Here is a 21,630-nt window from a genome sequence, read left to right as displayed (position 1 = left end):
AGTATTGAATTTGGTCAACAAGAACATTTAATTGGCTACGTGCGTCTTATTTGATCGAATATTAGTTTCGTAAAGGTTAGGTTGTTACGAATCGGACTATTTCCATTGTTGAGTGGTTGCTCGACTATCTTGTCAATATAATAGAACATCTTTGTCATTGCGCTATTAACGGAAGCGCTTGTCGGCAGTCCCGCTCTAAAATTATTCCGTATGGAATTGATCGCACTGCTCTAAAGTTCTGCGCAGCGAGTTATTTTTTTGTTTTGCTCTAGCGCGTGTGCGGAACCATTGTAATATCAATATAGCTTCCACACGGATGTAAAATAGGTACCATTAACGACCATTGAGCCACCATCTTTGATTGAGTTACAAAAGATAACGTAACGACCTAACCTTTTTTTGTGCAAACTTACGAGTAAACGTGGCTATTATTAACATCATTTTCACACCTACCGTTTTCGGATGTAACGGCAAGGAACACTCAATATGGAAAGACGCATCCATGGGGGAAAAGGTAAAACAGGACTTTTAGCTAAAAAGGTAGCTAGACAGTGGATATAAAGAAATCAGTATAGCAACTACATGACGAGCTAGCAAGCAAAGTGGCTAACTTCCTGAAACCGAATGTTGAAGAACATAAACAAAAAACATATATTTATCACAGTCAGTTGCAACTGCATTACTTGCTGTTTGGGGTTGTCGGCTGGGTATCTGTATAGCACTTTGTGACAACTGCTTATGTAATAAGGCCTTTATAAAATACATTTGATTCATGAACTGATAGTTGCTCATCGTTCTCACATCTTTTAGGGTTTTATAGTTTGTTCATTCTGCTAGAGTTTGATGTAATGTGCAATAATAGGTACTTATAAATTGATTTGTGAACAACTAAGTCAACTTCTGTGTTTCAGGTCCCCCTCTTCCTCTCCCCTCTCTGCGCCTCATGGTCCCACCACTGCGGCTGGTCTCTGCAGCCATCTGGCAAACAATCCAGCAGAGACACGTGATGGATTATGGGATGCTGGAGGAATTTGTTACCATGGTCACAGAGATGGTTCCAGAGCTTCTGAACCTCAGACAGAGGGCCCAACTTATTCTGGGTCTTCGAGCAAGGGTGAGAAGAAGAGACAGAACTAGTGCTCATCATTATGTGGGGAACAATGTCATATGATAATATTTAGTCATCTTTGTCTCAAATAAGTCTCCCGACATGTTTGCTTTGGTTTCAGCTGGTCCTAGAGTTGTGTCGCTCCAAGCCGATCACAGACCTCCAGACCATTCAGCCACACCTAGACAGGATACAGACCCTCACACCTCTCTGGGGGACACAGGTGAGCTCCTTAGGGCAGATACTCAGCTATTGTTTAAATCAGTCAGTCATAGGCATATTTTTGTTAAGACATTGATTAGGGATGCACGATATATTGGTGAGCATATTGGAATCGGACGATATTAGCCAAAAATGCCAACATCGGTATCGACCCGATGTCTAGTTTAACACCGATGTTAAAAACCTATGTCAAAGCTACCGTGCATACCTATATAACTTAGGTACGTGACATAATAACGGCACGTGAAATTTTGCTTAACACAGCATTCCTAACCTAGCCCACACAATGTCTGCTATGTGGATCGAGCAGGCAACAAGTCGAGCAGTCATTTGAAAGAGTAAGAACATTTCAGAGAGACAACTCAAAGACGAAATCTATTAAAGCCAAGATAATGGAATTCATTGCCCTTGACAATCAACCGTTCTCTGTCGTTGGTCATGTTGGCTTAAGCCGACTGGTTGAGCACCAGTACACACTACCAAGTGCGCTATTTTTCAGATGTTGCCCTACCGGAGTTACGCAGTATAAGCTTCACTGATATTCGCTTCACGACATGCATACTATGGAACACGTTTGGGTCTTTGCGTGTCAACAAAGATACAGTAGCACTGTCAAAACTGTACAAAACGGTCTGCAAACAAGCAAACACCAGCCACAAACGATGTGTTTAAAATACCGCGTGGGTAATAAAGCATCATTTGTTCGACCTTAACTTCTGGGGTAGTTAGCTTTAGCTTGGTACCTAGCTAGCATCAATACAACCAGCCTGTAAACAATGACCAGTAGAAACTGCAGTTTTAGGAATCCTTGTGAGTAAGTATTAGCGAGGTTGCCACTTGTTGTTAGCCTATTGAAATTGAACTTCAGTTCATGAAAATAAATAGCTAGCCAGCTACTTCATCAGCTGATGTAAGAAGGGCTTTATAAATACATTTGATTGATTAACCCTGTTTCCCAAAGCTAATGTTATAAGCAGCCAGCTAGCTTCATCTGGCTGGTGAGGCTCAACCGGACCGTGTTGTGAAGCTAGCCACAATAAGAATTAGGCACAATAGTGGAATTTGCAGTTTGCCTTCAAAATAAAAGTATGTCATTGACAGTGATGCAAATTAATACAAATAGTAGAATTATGCCATAGTTTTATTTCGAAGGCTGACTGCAATGTCCACTATTGTGGCTAGCTTCACATAGATGGGGCAGCAGGGTAGACTAGTGGTTAAAGCGTTGGACTTGTAACCGGAAGGTTGCGAGTTCAAACCCCTGAGCTGACAAGGTACAAATCTGTTGTTCTGCCCCTGAACAGGCAGTTAACCCACTGTTCCTAGGCTGTCATTGAAAATAAGAATTTGTTCTTAACTGACTTGTTAGTTAAATAAAGGTAAAATAAAATAGATGGGTTCGACTACCATTAATCAAATAAGAACTGTCTTATAAATTATTTTAGATGACACCTAGCTATATAGTTAGCAAGCTAACTGTAGCTACTGAAACAGATGATGTTGTTTTGCTTTGTTTTTGGGGAAGAACATTGTTTGCATCCATGAGCTAGATAGTTTTTTTTGTGACCAGCACTGTAGGTGCGTGAGACAACTTTACCAGCATCATAGCATATGTATCGATGAATCGTTGTGACATATGAAATACGAGGGATAGTGTAATCATCGTGTAAAAATTAATGAACGCATATTCAGGTCCTGGTTGGTCAACAAGCTTATTTGACGTGTATCTTTCTTGGCACGCAAAGACTCAAACGGCATTCCATAGAAATCCTGGTTGAGAATGAAACAAATGAACAACGAAACAGCACAGCAAGTAAGTGAAAGAAATAGGTTTTGATTATGTTTTACTGGTAATGGGGACATACGTCTATGCCAACAAAATAACGTTTTGGTCAGTGTGTGTGTGTGTGTAACCTTTATTTAACTAGGCAAGTCAGTTAAGAAGAAATTCTTATTTACAATGATTGCCCGGATGACACTGGGCCAATTGTGCACCGCGCTATGGGACTCTCAATCACGACCGGATGTGATACAACCTGGATTCGAACCAGGGACTGTTGTTACGCCTCTTACACTGGCATGCAGTGTGTGTGTGTGTGTTAACTATTTAACTGTACTAGAATGCTTAAAAGGCCGCTAAAATTAAAATATTGGTTATCGGTATCGAATCTTTTGTCAAGGAAAATATTGGATATCGGTTTCAGCCAAAAATGTCATATCGGTGCATCACTAACAATGATAAGTTATGGCAAAAACATATGCAGCCTAAATGACAAGATATCATCTAGATGTCCTAATGAAGGCAACATGATTATATTCTGTGTTTCAGGCGACTGATGCAGAGGTAGGATTATCTGAATCCAACTTCCTGGGGCTGGTTCAAACCCTTCTAAAAGACCCTGATGAGAGAGAACATTTCTTCCAGGTAAGTGGGTATGGAATAGCTGTGTGTCATTTCCACAAATTAAATAGTCTCCTCAGAGGTTTTTATAGCTCATATTTTATTACTCTGTTTTAGGATGTTTTTCCTGTAGAATTTGGTCCCAGTTATGACGCAGCCATACAGAATCTCATGTGGCAATTTCTTTCGAGGCTTGAGAAGCTACTTCCCATGTCAAACTTCCAACAGGTACTAGAAGAAATAAACTAAAATCATATAGAGGAACCATGGGCTTGGCACTTAGGCTTTGTGGGAATTCTACCTATGTTCTTTCTAACTCTGTACCCTCATCTGTCAGGCTTCCTCGCTGCTCGGCGATGTTCCCTCTGTTCTGGAGGAATGTGTTGAGTCCGTGTCTCACCCTCAGCAGCTGAAAACCCTACTTCAGTACCACAGAGACCTTGGCCCGCTGGACAACCATGGTAGGCATCTCACAGAACCCATCATTTTCATGCTTTATATGATGGATTCGTTTTGACACACCCAATGGCAAATTACATCTGTTGAGCATTACTGAGTTGAGTTTTGGTTCCCTTTTTCCTTCTTTCACAGACCCTCCATCTTCCACCGATGGGGACTGCATTCTCTCAGCTCTCTGTCTTCCTCCCGTGGAACGGGTGGTGATTGCAACAGAGGTGGAGAAAGAAGGAAAACGTATGGATGTGAAAGAAAGCGAAGAGGGGATGGATAGCAGGTCAGGGGAATGTGAGAAAAACAAAATATCCTCTGTTAGTGACGAGGAGACAGAGGATGCTGCCGAGTTTGCTGACCAAGTGACAGAGAGAGATCCGGAGTATGAAACAGTGATGGTTATAGGGGAAGATGGGATAGAGAAGCCTTTCAAACTTCTCAAAAAGCACCCCCAAAAGAAAGAGGAAACCCATGATCAAAAATGCAGAACCACAGTCAAACCTGGACAAAAGATAAGCATAGGCGTGTCTAAAGCAATCATGTCCTCCATGATACAAAAGCCCTCAGTGGACCTACAAGGGGTTGTTATCGCTAACGTAACACAGACCCCCAAACCCAGTCAAAAGGTTGGAAGAGCCAAAAGGTCCCTGGAGCGTAGGACATGCAAGGTGTGTGGTAAGGTCGTCCAGCGTCCTGCAGTCTTGAGGAAACATATGGTGACTCACACTGGTGACTGGCCCTATCAATGTCCCACCTGTAAGAAGATTTACAAGACCTTGGGAAGCTTCCAGGAACATACTGAAAAATGTGTCTTTCCTATTGAGGAAACGCCTGAGGAAAGTGAGCCGTCCATATCAGTAATGCAATACAAGGGTCTGATGTTGAAGAAAATTTTACCGCGTCCGCCAGGACAAAAAGTAGCCCAAAACGAAAAAAAACAAAAACACATTGTCTGCAAGACATGTCCTGTTTGTGGGAAGACTTTAGCCACAAGCTCGAGCATGAAGCGGCATCAGATTATCCACACTGAGCCCAAAAAGTGCAGAGTGTGCGAACAGGTCTTCCCTAACCCTTCTGAACTGAAGATCCACATGGAGTCCCATCCGAAGAAAGGCATCCATCAATGTAGTAACTGTGAGAGGACTTTCAAGCATGATTACAGTGTGAAGGCTCATGAAGAGGCTTGTCTGTTTCTGAGTCGTCAACAAGGGGAGCTTGGAGAGAGCAGTGGTCTTCCAGCTACGGGGCAAACAGACCCAGGGCCATCGGGCAGTACACACCAGCAGAGTGTGACATGTGAAGCAGAAATCCTACAGCTCTCTGCCACTCTGAGCAAACAGAATTCTGCCTTCACTTACATGCATTCCGTGGAGGGGTCATCCGCAAGGGCCAAAAGGTCCCTGGAGCGTAGGACATGCAAGGTGTGTGGTAAGGTCGTTCAGCGTCCTGCAGTCTTGAGAAAACACATGGTGACTCACACTGGTGACTGGCCCTATCGATGTCCCACCTGTAAGAAGATTTACAAGACCTTGAGAAGCTTCCAGAAACATATTGAAAGATGTGTCTTTCCTATTGAGGAAACGCCTAAGGACAGTGAGTCGTCCTCCACCACTGCAACCGAATCTTCTTCCCCGGAACCCAGCGCACCTATAGGATCATCCAAACGCTGTGCAAGGTGTCCTATTTGCCATAAATTTATATTGGGATACCTGCGATATCACATTCTATCTCACTCAGATGAGCGCCCACATGCTTGCCCTCGTTGTGGGTCGAAGTACAAGTTTGACTTTGTGTTGAGGAGGCACATGAGACTGTTCTGCAAGGTGAAGAAGGGTGAACCTGTTGAATTAGGGGAAAAGAAAGTCCATAAGTGTCATGAATGTGGTAAGGAATTCGGGCTAAAATCCACACTGACGGCACACAAGCGCATCCACAACCCGCTCCGCTGTGCCTATTGCCGAAGGATGTTCCCAGACCAAGAAACACTTGCAATACACAAGGTAGAGCACAAACCGGTTCAATGCACCATGTGTGAGAAGAGCTTCAATGTGATAAGGTACCTCTCTAGACACTACGTCGATGACCATCAGTTCAGCGGTCCGTTCCGCTGCACCTACTGTGAGAGAAGCTATGCTGATTTAGCAGCTCTCATCAGACACCAGAGGATTCACACTGGCGGGGAGCCCCCATACAAGTGCGCCCACTGTCCAAAGAAGTTCCATTTTGAAACTGCTCTTGTGACACACCAGAGAAATCACACAGGAGAGAAACCATGCCTTTGCTGGGAGTGTGGTAAGACCTTCCAATCCAAGGGGATTCTGAAATCTCACATGAATCGTGTTCACACTCCTCAAGTGAAACGCATCCCTTGTTCCCAGTGTAACAAAGTTTTCAGGGACAAAGGTCAAATGAAAATGCATGAGAATGTTTACCACAAAGGGGTGCGTTACCCGTGTTCCTACTGTGGTAAGGGATTCTACAGCCCTGCCCCATTGGCAAGACACGTGCTGATTCACACAGGGGAGAATCCTTATTCCTGCACATATAAGGAGTGTACAAGGGTTTTCAAATCCGCATCTGAACTGAGGATACACATGAGATACCATACTGGAGAGCGGCCATTCAAGTGCAAGGACTGTGGGAAGGGTTTTGTTCAAGCCCATTATCTCACCATACACCGACGAAGTCATACCGGGGAGAAGCCTTATCCATGTCTCACCTGTGACAAGTCCTTCGGCACCTCCCATCAGTTGAGCAGACACATGAAGACTCACACGGGAGAGAAGCCCTACCAATGTATGGATTGCGGGAAAGCTTTCAATCGTAGAGATCGTTTGCGGACTCATCAAGACAAATGCCACCCAGCTTATTAGTCAATGTTCTATAAATGCTTGTGTTATCCAACTGTAAATTAACTGCCATTTATGTAGCTTATTATGTAGCCAGTAGCAAATAACACTGCCTGAATTGAACATGAATAATGTTGCATTTCATTTTTTACTATGGCTGTAGTGATGAACTAATTTCTGCAATTAATAAAGTACAGTCATCTCAACACCTCTCACTTCTCATTCAGTCAAGTCAGGAAGCCAGAGTCAAATGTTTCCCGTAAAATCTTTATTTGTGATGGCAACATCATGCAAAAGAAAGCTCAGGAAAAAATCAAATCCTAACCAATTGGAATGATCTGCATGTGAAGACAACATCAAGGCAGATGTCTTTAAAATAAGGTAGTCATTCTGGTTCCAATTTAACAAGGCCCGTAGAATCATGTTTGTCACAAAGATCAACAGCTAGATCTCCTAGCTAGAGCTCAACAATATGCACATCATGTAGACAATTCTATGGACATTATCTTTTTTTGAAAGGAAAGATGCACAAAATATATCTGAATAGAACATGAATGGCTTCAGGAGCTGATTTCTGCCTTGGTAGCCTACAGTATATTGCCATTGAATGAACTAATTTCAGAAGAGCCGTTTTGAAATCACAGACTATGATAAATATAGATAGCCCATTGTAAGAATGTTGACGTAAATGTGAATTGAAAGCCATTTACAACAATGCAGATGCGGCAGTTACTGTATCAGTGAAAACATATTTGGGGCGCTGAGTGAGATCTCATATCCACCGAAAATGTACAGTTAATTCAAATAGCAGGTGACAGTTACTGGTAAATTCCAACTTCAACTAAAAAAAAAGCCAGTTTGGGGAAATATTAAGTATTGACTAGGACATGAACAGTTTTAACTGCCATCTTTATACAGGAATGTACACTGGGTCAGAAAGACAAAAACAAAAAGGTTTTCCAGCCAAGGGATACAACGCCTCCATTACACTTCCGCTCCATTGGGATTCAGGAAAAAAAATACTATGTACATTTGAGATAAACGGTTTTAGTTAATATCCCACCCCAAGAAGTTGGCTCCAATGTTTTACAGTGCCAAATCAAAGGCAATTTGTTTTCACCTCTTTCGCTAACGTGTCAAATCAGAGTACACTTATGTAGAAAAATTCTTCCTTTATACAGTGATAAAAAAATGCTCGATGCATCAAACAGAAAGCTGCAGGATGGCCTCTTCAGGTTGATTCTAGGGTGTATTCAGCGAGGTGAAGCGTTCAAAGCGTTGCAGATAGAAATATAATGAATTGAGCTGACAACTATTATCTAGCTTTACATAATCTGTTCTACACAGTACATTTCTTTCTGAGAGCCCTTACGTTTGCACCCCCCTGAACAGGCCCATGGGTGTCGCTGATAGTGGTCAGGAGACAGGACAAACTGTAAAAGTCTCGCTCTCTGTCTCACGCATCTTACACTGGTGGGGGGAGTAGAGAGGGTGGGATGGAGGCAACGATTTCCTTTGTCGTGCCATCCACGAGTCTGCCAAATTGATGATCTTTGGCACTTATGCTGGAAGACTCAGCTTCTTTCCTTTCAGTACTGAAACAGAGGAGAGATGTTTAGGTTCAACGCTCCTGTTCAACCGATGCTCAGCACATTTTCTTCACATCTAACAGAGGCTGCTGGTGAGTGCTGAAAGTGACAAGTAATCATATATACTGGACTTTAAGACCCTAGGCTTCCACATTGAGAGTAGGAGTAAAGTGCCTGGTTAGTTAGCCAACGTATACAAATGCTGAACCATTATAGCTCCCACTTAATATAGAACGGGGTAAGATGAGACACTAGACTCGGAAGTCAAAGTTCATGCTAGCTTATTCACGCTGCACGGCCTCATTAAGTCACCATTGCACGATACACCCAGACCCATTTTCTTACATTTAGCTTTGTGTCAAAACCAGTACCCCATAGAATACTTAATGCCTCATTCACATTACATCTGAGCAGTCTGTAGAGATGTGCCAGATGTCATTCATTTAAATGGGGACTGTATGCAACAGTGTTGTATCACTGCACACCCTGCAGTTGAAGGCTCTGTTGTGAAACGGATGTGCATACTTTTACATTTTTCCAAACTTTGCATTGTCATCGAGTGTGCTTCAGCACAGCCAGAGTCCGTGTACAAGTACAGTGAGATGACTTTCTAGCAAGCTCTAAACCCAACAATGCAGTACTCAATATCAATGTAGTACTAAAAATAACAGAACAAAAACAAATGAGAAATAAAATAAAAACAAGCTAAATACAGGTGAACAAGATGAGATTTTCAGCAATGGTTTTATGGGATAGCTAGTGGCTTATAAACAATTAACCATTCCTATAAGTGAGTACTATTTTAATAGTATTGTTAAATACACATTGACCGCTAAGCCAATTATACTATGTGACTTGCCTCCCATTTGAGTTTTATTTCTAATTATTAGGTGCAGGTCGCTAGCTACAATATCTTATGCATAGCCTAGTTTTTAGCTACTGTTAGCTAGCTGCTCTGTAAACTAGTTTAACTTGGTAGAAAATTTGAGAAACAAGTTTAGGAAAAACTAAAATAAATGTTTTATTATCAACTGAAACAATATGTTTCTCCTGTCTAGAATGAAAGTCGTTTTGCAATTATCCAAAATAAACGTGATCTCTGACTAGAGACCCTCCTCAATCTTGTCTTGCGTTGTGTCATCTTCATGCAATTTGGTTCTATTACTGGATGGAGAAGCATAGGGTTTCTATGCTCGCCGTCCAGTAGCGGAACCAGATTGCATGAAGATGTCATACGGCATTATGAAATAAGTCACGATGTGAATTGGGCATTACTCTAAGCACTCTTTGTGTAACAGTTTCGGCGACTGTAAGAGGAGTGAGTAAAAGGACATTACAGCGTCACACTTTGCACCAAACTTACTTAGGAAATAAGTTGGAAGACTGCAACTCGACTCACCTTTCGTTACGTACAGATAGAAGAAGTCGCAATAGAGGATTGTCTGAACGACACCGGCCACGATAGCGATCATGTCGAAGAACCCCTCCAAATAGAAGCGCCAGATCCAGTTGATGAGGTACAGGGCCCGGTACAGGCCCAGGAAGAACAGGTAGTGGGTGGTGATAGTCTCTGCCTCGCCAGTCTTACTGATCATGAAGAGCTGTGGCAAGATGGCCACCGACTCCAAGTAGATGGAGAATGTCCACAGGATCTGGAGGGAGAGAGGATGGGGAGAGAGTGGTGGAGTGTGTGGCTCTAAATCCATTGTTGTATAAGACACTGATGCAGTATGCACTCATCATACCGATACGTGTGTGTGTGGACTTACCTCGAGAGGAGAGAAGTCGTGGTTGACAAGGAAAGCCAGCCCTCCCACGGGGACGACCAGGAACTCCACTCTGAAGGTGTCATGGTTACCGTCGTAGGTGGCCTTGAACTTAGTGTAGATCAGGTACACGGTGGCATACGCACAGCCAATGTAAATTACCTGAAACATAATACAATCCACTAGTCAAGGGTGAGGATACATACAGCACACTGATTAGATGATCCCTTCACTATAACTTGGAAGGCGAGTGTGTTTACATCCAAATTACTTTAACCCAAGGGTCTCCAACAGGTAGATTAGCTCGCAGCTCACCTGAGTAGCTCGCCAATCAATTCTAAAAGTACATGCATTTAAAGTGTTCCGTTGCAAACTGTCAAACAAATCTCCCAGCTACTATCCAATCAAAGCCACATTGACATTATCCCACCTCTGGTTATTTACTATTGCCTCAAAAAGCCAAATGTAACATCCGCCAATAAATGTTCAGCAATATTGGCCCTGTCTGTTTGGTGTGCGCGTGTCTATCTAGACAGTTAGCGATGCTAATGATAACCATCTTGTGGGTAGACCGAATGGGTTTCACAAAAAAACTAAAATCTCATTGAAATGTTAACTAAAAAGTAGGCTTACCTGACAGCACTATATTGATACAATCATTGGGTGGCGATTGTTTTGCAAACTGCCATGACGTGCTACAGCAGTAGGCCAACAGCAGAAAATTGCTAGACCTACACATTCCTCTTGCTAGATGAGCAATTAAAGGGGAATTACACCAACAACAAGCAATCTAAATCAGACCTCAATAATGGTCTTCTGATGCGATTGAAATATTTTCATGGACTCAGAACATAGCGAAACAATGAAAACGTAATATTGCGTACCAAAATAAAAACAGGAAACAGAATTTGGGAAAATACTAAACATTTTATGGGGTCCCCTTAGATTATTTAGCAGGTATATTGACAGAAAACATACATTGTACATCAAACCCAGGGAAGAGTTGCAGGGTAGAGAAGAACGTGCCAATTTGAAAGCTATTTTAAAAAATTAAGTAAACTTTATAGCTTGCAAAAGGTTTAAAACACACACACTAGAAAAGGTTGCAGACCAGAGTTAACCAGTCTTCAGAAAGTACTCATACCCATTGACTTATTCCTCAGTGTTTTATATCCTGAAAATGTAATATACACACAATAACCCCATAATGACAAAGTGAAAATGTTTAGAAATGTTAGCAACTTAATTGAAAATGAAATACATAAACATCCAATTTACTTAAGAATTCACACCTAGTCAATACTTTGTAGAAGCACTTTTGGCAGCAATTACAGCTTTGAGTTGTCTTTGGTACTGTATGTCTATCAGCTTTGCACATCTGGATTTGGGGATTTTCTCCCATTCTTCCTTGTAGATTTTCTCAAGCTCTTTTAAGTTGGATGGGGAGCTGCGGTAAACAGCAATCTTCAAGTTCTTCCACAGATTTTCAATAGGATTCACATCTGGGATTTCCCTGTACTTGGATCCTAGTCTCCGCCGCTGAAAAGCATCCCCATAGCATGCTGCCACCATGCTTTACGGTAGGGATGGTGTTAAGTGTGATGAGATCTGCCTGGTTCTACAGACATAGCACTTGCATTCAGGCCAAACATTTATATTTTTGTCTCAGACCAGAGAATATTTTGTCTTTCATGCTGACCACAGCACTTGCGTTACAAAAAAACATTACACATACATGTTATTCAATCATTGTATCCACACTGCTCACTTGTGTCTACATGGCCAGACGCTAAAATAGCTGAAAGTCCCACCCCCTCATTGGTTTTTAGGAGCATATACCCACGTGGTTGATTGAACGATTAACTGAGGTCCACACTCCAGTTCAGTTGGTGATGATGCATCGTAAGGTCGGTTGCCAACCGCCATATAAAGTTCAAAGAAGAGATTACTAGAAACTAACTCTGTTCACCTTTAATTAATTGTAGGAGTAGAGGACATTTGTGCATTTCAGGTAAAATTACAACTCAATGGTTATATCCCAGGACAAATTAGCTAGCAACAGCACGCTAGCTAGCTGAATTGCCATGAATATTAATATGCTTTTTGACCATTCCCCAAATTAATATAATTGGTTCAGAGTTTGTTTTGATATTTCAACCAGCGTGTCCTGATCGCATCTGGACAAAAATCAACATGTGCGCAATGACGCACGCGGTCTAGTCAGCATGTCTTTCACCTGGCTTTTTGCAAACTCCAGGTGTACTGTTATGTGCCTTTTTCTTAGGAGTGGCTTCCATCTGGCCACTCTCTCAAGGCCCAGATTGGTGAAGTGCTGTAGAGACTTGTCCTTCTATCAGGTTCTCCCATCTCAGCCAAGGAACTATGTAGTTCTGTCAGAGTGGTCATTGGGTTCTTGGTCATCTCCCTGACCAAGGTCCTTCTTGCCCGGGTACTCAGTTTGGTTGGACAGCCAGCTCTAGGCAGTCTGGGTAGTTCATGTTTTTTTCCATTTCCCAATGGAGACCACTGTGGAAATTTTCAACACTCTAGAAATTGTTTTATACCCTTCCCCAGATATACAGTAGGAAGAAAAAGTATGTGAACCCTTTAGAATTACCTGGAGTTCTGCATAAATTGGTCATAAAATGTTACGATCTTCATCTAAGTCACAACAATAGACACAGTCTGCTTAAACTAATAACACAAACTATACTGTTTCATGTCTTTCTTGAACACACCATGTAAACATTCACAGTGCAGGGTTGGAAAAGTATGTGAACCCTTGGATTTAATAACTGGTTGAACCTCCTTTGGCAACAATAACCTCAACCAAACAATTTCTGTATTTGTGGATCAGACCTGCACAACAGTCAGGAGGAATTTGGGACCATCCCGCTTTACAAAACTGTATCAGTTCAGCAATATTCTTGGAATGTCTGGTGTGAACTGCTCTTTTAAGGTCATGCCACAGCATCTCAATCGATTTGAGGTCAGGACTATGACTGGGCCACTCCAGAAGGCGTATTTTCTTCTGTTGAAGCTATTCTGTCGTTGATTTACTTCTGTGTTTTTGGTTGTCCTGTAGACATTCTCCTGCAAAATGTCTTGATAAACTTGGGAATTCATTTTTCCATCAATGATGGCAAGCTGTCCAGGCCCTGAGGCAGCAAAGCAGCTCAAACCATGATGCTCCCTCCACCATACTTTACAGTTGGGATGAGGTGTTGATGTTGGTGTGCTGGGCCTTTTCTCCACAGTGTTGTGCGTTCCTTACAAACAACTCAACTGTAGTTTCATCTGTCCACAGGATATTTTGCCAGTAGCTTTGTGGAACATCCAGGTGCTCTTTTGAGAACTTCAGACGTGCAGTGGTAATGTTTTTTTTGACAGCAGTGGTTTCTTCCGTGGTGTTTCCCACAAACACCATTCTTGTTTAGTGTTTTATGTATTGTAGACTCGTCAACAGATGTTAGCATGTTCCAGAAATTTCTGTAAGTCTTTAGCTGACACTCTAGGATTCTTCTTAACCTCATTGAGCATTCTGCACTGTGCTCTTGCAGTCATCTTTGCAGGACGGCAACTCCTAGGGAGAGTAGCAACAGTGCCGAACTTTCTCCATTTATAGACAATTTGTCTTACTGTGGACTGATGAACATCAAGGCTTTTAGACATACTTTTGTAACCCTTTCCAGCTTTATGCAAGGCAACAATTCTTTATCTTAGGTCTTCTGTGATCTCTTTCGTTCGAGGCCTGGTTCACATCAGGCAATGCTTCGAGCAAACTCAAATTTTAGTGTTTTTCTTTAATGGGGCACGGCAGCTCTAACCAAAACCTCCAATCTCGTCTCATTGGACTCCAGGTTAGCGGACTCCTGACTCCAATTAGCTTTTGGAAAAGACATTAGCCTAGGGGTTAACATACGTTTTCCAACCAACACTGTGAATGTTTAAATTATGTATTCAACATAGACAAGAAAAATACAATAATTTGTGTGTTATTAGTTTAAGCACACTGTCTATTGTTCTGACATAAGATGAAGAACAGATTTAGTCAAATTTACACAGAAATCCAGGTAATTCCAAATGGTTCACATATTTTTTCTTGCCACTGTATGCATCATCACAATTTCATCTTGCAGATCTATGGACTGTTCCTTCAACTTCATGGTACAGTTTCTGCTCTGACATGCACTGTCAACTGTGGGACCTTAGACATGTGTTTCTTTCAAAATCACATCCCAAAAAATTGAATTGGCCACAGGTGGACCCCAATGAAGTTGTGACAGGAAGATCAAAGGAAATTGGATGCACATGAGCTCAATTTGGAGTGTCATAGCAAATGGATGTCAATACTTATATGAGATTTATGCATTTCATTTTAAATACATTTGCAAACATGTTTTCACTGTCATGCGGTATTGTGTGTAGAGGAGTGAGAAAAAGAGAACATTTTATGCATTTTGAATTCAGGCTGTAACAAAATGTTGAATAAATGAAGGGTTTTGAATACTTTGAAGGCACTGTTGACATCTTACTAAAAGCAACCTCAGATACAGATGAGAAAAGTTAGCAAATTATCTGCTTGTTGGGTTTTAAAATGTACTAACTAGCGGTATCCATTGTTAGAGCTATACGTTTTGGACACACCCACCCACATACACCAATGAACCTTGGATATTCAAGGGTGTGTCAACTTATCAGTACTTCAATATTGACTTGTGAATAGATCGCTCTACTACAGAGCACGGGTGGGGTGTGTTGCTTGCACAAAGAGCTGTAAGAGGATGAGCCTGCCACCCTCATGGAGGTGAGGGGGTCTATGGTGTGGGTGTCTCACCTTCATGGTGGTGTTGTAGAGGGAGATGAAGGAGGTGAGCAGGTCCAGGTAGCGCGTGGTGAACACCAAGGCGAACAGGATCTGACTCTTCCCGGAGATACCTGTCAGAGAGACAACCAACCAACGGGTGTATGAGACGTCAAATGTTGCTCTTCTCTGCCAAACTCACAACAGTCCCTCAAGAGTCTCTCTCCAAAGCCTTAAGAAATTCCTCTTCTTGTCCTTCATCTGAAATTGTTGTGCATCCTTCCTTAGAGTGACCACGGATGTGACGCGACAGGGTTGGTGTGAGGCTAAGACGTGGAATCCTTGCTTTCACCTATCCAGTCAGATCAGTGTAACTTCCCAGGGAGGAACAGGGACTGTGGTGGCCTCTTGATAGGAATCCAAACCTGGCAAGCTAATTTTATCCCATTTCACAGGCTAACCCAGTTAGACCCTGCACCAGGCTTCTGTCTTCTCTAGCATGGCCAGATAGTGATGACAGTGATAAGAACTTAAGACTTCCAAGGCGTTTTATTACAGGCAATCTAAACAGGCATAGACTCACAGCTGCCCCTCAGAAGGCCTGCCTGCAAACACTGAAGTGGCAACCTGTCCCCTCACACCCACTTGTAGTCAACCTCCCAATACATTAATAACGCCGCTAGTCTAGAGTATACTAAAGAATGTTTTCAACTTCAGTGATTTAGTTATGTTCCTAATGACAGGCACAGTACCTGAGCATAAACAGATTTTTGCCTGACTGGAATTGGTGTCACAAATCCAAACTCTTGTGGGCCACCTGCCAACTGAAGTTGTTGATACATGACAGGTGTCAGTGACTCCTCAGATAATGCATCCTAAACCTGACCTTCAACCCCAAACTAGTTCACACAACAGACTATAAAACAAACATTGTATTCCCATGGGGACATTGGAATTGAACCAATTTAATTTTGTATAAGGTAAAGTCAATATTCTGCTCTAGCTGTGCATTCGACAGCTATTTCTCTTATCCGCGTTTAAGTAAAAGCGCTGCCACGTCACAGGTCAGGCCAGGGTAGCATCGGCGTTCAAATCAACTGGGAACTCGAAAGAATACCAGGTCAAATCATGTCGTCGGTGACGATTCAGGTCGGAAAGTCTAAACACTAGAAAGCGGCGTAAGTTTTCGAGTTGAAATTCCGAGTTGGATGGCTGGTCATAACGATTTTCCCCCAATCTGAGCTCGTTTGTTTCCGAGTTCCCAGTTCCTGTACTACAACAGGAATAATTGTATTTATTTTCGTTTTACCGTTCTTTAACTAGCCAGTCAGTTAAGAAATCATTCAGGTAGCCTAGTGGTTAGACGCTCTAACCACTAGGCTACCTGATGCATGACATATCACACAGGGAAACGGGTTAATAGTGGCGCATTCGCCCGCTGCGCAGATGGGTGCCCCCAAACTGACATGCGCAAATCTGTTGCCTGACATCACTAGCAGCTAGCTGGTCAGTAAATGAATGGGATACTCAACTAGTTGATTTCTTGTTAATTAGCTGTAGAAGCTAACTAACGATAACCAACCAAAAGTGTCATGATCACTGGGATTTAGGTGATTTAATTTGGCTAGGTGTATTTCGGCCTTTCCCAACATTATTAACAAGGCCGTGCTAGCATCAATGTTAACAATCTGGTTTGCTATAAAGCCGCAAGCACTAACGTCGTTACCGAGCTAAGGAAACGTTGCTAGCTGGAATGAAGATGTCAATCGGAGATGTGTGCAGGCTGAAAATACTCAAAATGGGAATCGTACTCACCGGCACAGGACCTGGTTTTCCATATTTTTAGAAGTAGAATAATGATGGCTGCTAAATGGGAAAGATCGCCGGTGAGTCTGAAAATGTTCATGACTCTGCTGGGTATTGAAGGCGGCTTGCCTTCGCTAGCACGAATTTATGCCGGTCAAAACAAATTCGACCTTCTAGCCCCCGTTACTGACCGGTTTAAAACCTTACAAGAGGTTCTGTCAGGCACCTAAATGGATGTTTTCATCGGTCTGAACGGAAAAATGTCGAGTAATGCGCGACGTGGCCAAAGATATCGGCGCCCAAATGCAAGTCGGGAAAAACTTGACGTTCGCGGAATGGGACACGCCCGTGGGAGGGGCACGTCCGTGATCACAGAAATTGAATTTCTATTCATTATTTTTAACTAGTCTATTTATTAAAAAACGGATTAATCCACAGACCGAACTGGAAATTTGACATTGGATTGAACAACTACATTGGAGAGTATATTCAAATAAGCTTAAATAGACTTAAGTCACTCAAATGCACATCATACATTACACTGGCATCCAAGACATCTTTCATGCAAATTACATCCTTTCTGATACATACTGCACATACGTCATCTCAAACGTCCAATGCACTTTAAATATAAATAAGTTAGCTACTATGAAGGTCAAGAATGACATAAGTCACAGAAAAAATATTTTAATTGTTGAGGTGATATTACTTTACGTAAAATACAGTGACTGGAACATTAAAGTAAACTTGTTCTGCTGCCTATTAAACTAGATGGGAGATCGTCACTGACAAGGCCTCACATTGCTATAAATAATCAACCCAGATGTCATTGTAACAGAACGTTACTGCCCAGTTGATAATACAACAGTTAGAAACAGTGTGCTTCTAATTAAACCTTAAAACAAATAGACTGGTGGGAAGGAATTCCCTCCATCTGTGCTTGACTAAATCAATTAGATCAACCAGTTCATATGTACAGTATCACAATGTTATTGTTGGAGAAATGACCAACTAACCCAGAATAAGACAATACATTTACATCACTATACGTCAACCAAGAACAGACTATTTCCAGTGATATGTTGGCACAGAAGATGAAATCCTCCCTCCCTATCATTTACAGAGTTGTGTTATTATATTCCAATTGAGTTATTATATTCAATGGCAAACATCCATTTTTTTGTTTCTTAGAATGTAGAGGTATGACACAGTATGACACGACAGTTGGTAAACAGTGGAGCTACCCAAGTGTCAAACCAGGATTCCCCAGCTGACTTTAAAGAGATAAAGTGGTAATGTAAATGAGAAATACTCTCAATGTAATTAAGAAAATCTTACTTAACCTTCACTAATTCAATACAAATCCAGCAGCCAGTCAGAAAGCTTTCTACTGTATCTACTATACACAGATGCTCTAGGAAAGGTCAGATGATGCATCTCAATAGTCTAAAGTTGCTTCCTCTCCTCGATCTGCACTCATCTGAAAACAAAGGATGGGTAAAAGCAACAGTTGAGCATGACTCCAACAGGGTCACCAATAGGAATCAGCCAAATAAAGTTGGAAGTCCCACCCAGTTGACTACATTAAAATGGTGGAAGCCCTAAATGGCGCTGCCCATGCTAATACAGCCTTTTGGCCTCCAGAGGACTTTATCATTGGCCCTGTTTGAGAGCATCAAATCCATGATGCATTGTGGGCAAATGGTGACTGACATAACGATCTAAAAATAATAAACAAGTTGTTATGTATGGTGCTAAATCATTTGTAGATCAGTCAGTCAGCAGTCACCTGCACTGTGGAACCAGCCCATTATCTATGGTTCAGTCCCGTTGGAAGGATGGTTGGTTGTTTTAAGATAATGCAGATGAAGGAAGGAGATGAGGATGCAAATGTGGATAATTGAGATGCACCCCAAGATACAGTAACTGACTTCACTCCTCCACAGGTTTCAGGACGAAGACAGCATCATCCAGTACATAGTAATCTTTGTACATGTCTCCCTCACACAGGTACGGCAGCCGAGTCACTGCCTCCACCTCAAACCCCACTTCCCGGAACACCTCATTGGACAGGTTGGTGACTTGCTCCTCCCATTTCTTCCCCTTCACTTTGATGTGCTCTCTAGGGCGCTGCCACTTCCCACCTAGAGACAGAAAAAACACAGATTCAGGAGACCAAGCTAGAAAAGGCCTTGTGGCAGCCAAAACAATAAAAGTCCCCATATATTTTATTTTAAATACTGTTACTATCCAGCCCGAATGCAGCTCCATACACATTCACACAAATATCTCATTGACATCAACATATGATTTAGCTGGAAGTCTCAAGTAAGGACATGGCCCTAAGTCTTCAACCTGTATCACTGATTTGTGCTCCATCTCACCTATCTCCACCCAGGGCTGGAAGGGCAGGACAGCGGCCAGGATGAGTCTTCCCGTGCTGGGCACCAGCGAGCGGTGGATGCCCCTGAGGAGATCCAGGGGGTCGTCACAGCGGTCTAGCAGGTTCAGACAGCTGATCAGGTCATACTGGAACCCAGTATGCTGCCATTCATCAATGCCTAAAAGCCTAAGAGAAAGAAGAGGACATCAGAGACTGTGTATGGTGTGTAATGTGTGTATTTCACTTACCTGTACTTCTTCCTCTGGAGCTGCCACTTCATGGGAGGAGAAACCTCAGTGGCGTAGACCTCTCTGAAGTGGGCTCCCATCACCTCAGTGACACCCCCATCCCCGGCCCCTAGGTCCAGCAGTCTCTCCCCTCGCCACTCGGGGGCGACGCGAAGCAGCTGCTGGAGCTGATCTGCAGAGAACACAAACATAGAGCCACGACCTAGGAACCTGGGAGATAAGTAGAGAAAGGATAATAATGAGTGAGGGGTACGGCACCTGGACAAAACATATTGAGAGGCAAGAAAAGAGCAAGCAGAGACCCAAAACAGGAGGGCGTGAGAAAGACAGAATGACAGCATTAAAACACTGTTTCCCTACCCATTGATGGATGTGCGTGACACCAGGGGGCTGAGGACAGTGGAGATGAAGGAGTGGTAGAACTGGGTGAACATCCAGCCAGACTTTTCGATGCTGCGTCTCAGAAAAGCCTGGGTGTCCTGGTCCAGATGGCTCTGCACAAACAGAGGCCTAACCACCTCCCCCAACAGGTCTGGGGAGCACTTGTACCACTGAGGAGCAGGGAGGGGAAAGGAGGAGAAATGGGAGAGTGCAAGAGAGTGAGAATTACTCATTACCACAACACTGGTTTATCCGGTTATTTGTGTCAATCTCTTCACAAATACGGACATAAAATAAAAGCTCTTGAATATTTGATTCGGAAATACGAATTCTATTCCACCTGGCAACCAAGGAAATACAGTCGCTGGTTCTTGCTGAATGCACAATTTTTCATTTAAAATGCTCACTTCCGCAAAATTATGTCAGGGATTTCTGCCAGTAAATAGTTTTTTAAAGGTAACTCTGTACTTAAGACACTTACCTCTTGGGTTTCTTGTCCGGATTCTTCGCTTTCGCTTATCATGTTCATGAAAAGTGAACGAGCGAGTGGACTGCGCACGTACTTCCCTGTCCACATCTTTCTAGTACCGAGCAGAAAGGCGATGTAGCCCAACACCCACGCTACAAAAAGCAATGTCCTCAGCTGTAGATGACACATACCGATAATAACGCAACAGATTTGGCAGCTATTGGAAAAGTGCCTGCTGCAACCTGGTTACTAGATTTTCAAGTTGTTAGACAGATGTAATATTAGATAAGCTAGCCAGAAAGTATCCAATTGTGATAGCACACGCAGTGCATACCTTCAGGTCCAAACATAACAAACACACAAACCTGAAGGCGTGGTGACCTTTTGGAGTCCGCATGTTATTTATTCGACATCTTAATCCGTTGTGCAAATACTTTCAGCTCAAATCGAATTGCCTTGTGACGGTCACATCTGAAGACTGCCAGCCTAGCAATGCTACGTTCAAAACAACTGGGAAATATCAATGTTCCGAGTTCTGTGCATTCAAAACAACTAAGAACTACGAAAAATAACGCCCCCCGACTGGTAAAATTCGTTTTCAACAGTCATCCACCCGGAATTCCAATTCGGGAACCCGGGCCTCTTTCTAGAGCTCCGACTTTCCGACCTGAAGTTCGCTGACGTTATGATTCGTCATGACTCGTTTTTTTCCGAGTTCCCAAGTTGTCTTGAAAGCACCATAAACCTACAAAAAGGGATAGGGGGTAAAAATCTGGAAATACACGTTTGCTTCCTGTGTTACATCTAAATAGTTCCCACATAGTCTTGTCCAACAATTAATTGTTTTCTTTAACCTTTATTTAACAATGCACACCCCAAACCACACCATCGGCAGAGATGGATGGCATTTTCAATCACCTCAACGGTTTCAGTTGTCTGGTGTGACTTAAGTGGAGAGACAAGACGTACAGAGGCATTTCTGGGGGGGTAGCATATTTGTAGTTATTAACTGTGTGGTTCCAGCCCTGAATGCTGATTGGCTGACATACCACTGGTAGGAGAAAACATGTAGTTTTACTGAGCTAATTACGTTGGTAACCAGTTGATAATAGCAATAAGGCACCTTTGGGGTTTGTGGTATATGGCCAATATAC

General features: G+C 42.6%; 3 protein-coding genes across 4 annotated transcripts; 1 reads left to right on the top strand and 2 right to left on the bottom strand.

Annotated features, from left to right (window-relative positions):
• The first annotated feature begins 220 nt into the window (after positions 1–220).
• On the top strand, positions 221–7,236 carry LOC115112938 (zinc finger protein 11-like). The gene is made up of 7 exons (XM_029640019.2): positions 221–514; positions 912–1,114; positions 1,230–1,331; positions 3,660–3,755; positions 3,849–3,959; positions 4,069–4,192; positions 4,323–7,236. Exons 1-7 carry the CDS (start codon positions 487–489, stop codon positions 7,052–7,054), a joined length of 3,396 nt encoding a protein of 1,131 aa, XP_029495879.1. The 5' UTR covers positions 221–486; the 3' UTR covers positions 7,055–7,236.
• Positions 7,237–7,276: 40 nt separating this feature from the next.
• On the bottom strand, positions 7,277–17,314 carry LOC115112942 (ER lumen protein-retaining receptor 2-like). The gene is made up of 5 exons (XM_029640026.2): positions 17,005–17,314; positions 15,223–15,323; positions 10,389–10,547; positions 10,019–10,271; positions 7,277–8,625 (listed from the first exon to the last, which is right to left on the bottom strand). Exons 1-5 carry the CDS (start codon positions 17,093–17,095, stop codon positions 8,591–8,593), a joined length of 639 nt encoding a protein of 212 aa, XP_029495886.1. The 5' UTR covers positions 17,096–17,314; the 3' UTR covers positions 7,277–8,590.
• A 352-nt stretch (positions 17,315–17,666) lies between these two features.
• On the bottom strand, positions 17,667–21,153 carry mettl9 (methyltransferase 9, His-X-His N1-histidine). Of its 2 annotated transcripts, XM_029640025.2 has the most exons (6): positions 20,842–21,153; positions 20,489–20,650; positions 19,987–20,177; positions 19,627–19,836; positions 19,380–19,564; positions 17,667–19,139 (listed from the first exon to the last, which is right to left on the bottom strand). In XM_029640025.2, the coding sequence occupies exons 2-6, from the start codon at positions 20,582–20,584 to the stop codon at positions 18,928–18,930; spliced, it is 894 nt and encodes a 297-aa protein (XP_029495885.1). In that variant the 5' UTR covers positions 20,585–20,650; positions 20,842–21,153; the 3' UTR covers positions 17,667–18,927. The 2 variants fall into 2 exon arrangements, with proteins under 2 accessions (XP_029495885.1, XP_029495884.1); XM_029640024.2 differs by lacking the exon at positions 20,842–21,153 and having other exon boundaries at positions 20,489–20,835.
• Between the last annotated feature and the right edge of the window lie 477 nt (positions 21,154–21,630).

This window comes from Oncorhynchus nerka, linkage group LG28, assembly GCF_034236695.1.
Source record: "Oncorhynchus nerka isolate Pitt River linkage group LG28, Oner_Uvic_2.0, whole genome shotgun sequence".
Taxonomy (NCBI): Eukaryota; Metazoa; Chordata; class Actinopteri; order Salmoniformes; family Salmonidae; genus Oncorhynchus; species Oncorhynchus nerka.
Note: the sequence above shows the minus strand (reverse complement) of the source record. Positions and strands in the feature narration are given on the sequence as shown.

Bases quoted from the DNA above. Each gene is read 5' to 3' on its own strand.
- LOC115112938 (XM_029640019.2), top strand. From the start codon at position 487: ATGGAAAGACGCATCCATGGGGGAAAAG. The intron at 3,756-3,848 runs GTAAGTGGGTAT...ACTCTGTTTTAG, and splicing joins AGAGAGAACATTTCTTCCAG to GATGTTTTTCCTGTAGAATT. The intron at 3,960-4,068 runs GTACTAGAAGAA...CTCATCTGTCAG, and splicing joins CCATGTCAAACTTCCAACAG to GCTTCCTCGCTGCTCGGCGA.
- LOC115112942 (XM_029640026.2), bottom strand. From the start codon at position 17,095: ATGAACATTTTCAGACTCACCGGCGATCTTTCCCATTTAGCAGCCATC. The intron at 15,324-17,004 runs GTGAGTACGATT...TCTCTCTGACAG, and splicing joins GAAAACCAGGTCCTGTGCCG to GTATCTCCGGGAAGAGTCAG. The intron at 10,272-10,388 runs GTAAGTCCACAC...CTCTCCCTCCAG, and splicing joins ACGACTTCTCTCCTCTCGAG to ATCCTGTGGACATTCTCCAT.
- mettl9 (XM_029640024.2), bottom strand. From the start codon at position 20,665: ATGTGTCATCTACAGCTGAGGACATTGCTTTTTGTAGCGTGGGTGTTG. The intron at 19,837-19,986 runs GTAGGGAAACAG...CTTATCTCCCAG, and splicing joins TCACGCACATCCATCAATGG to GTTCCTAGGTCGTGGCTCTA. The intron at 19,565-19,626 runs GTAAGTGAAATA...TCTTTCTCTTAG, and splicing joins CTCCAGAGGAAGAAGTACAG to GCTTTTAGGCATTGATGAAT.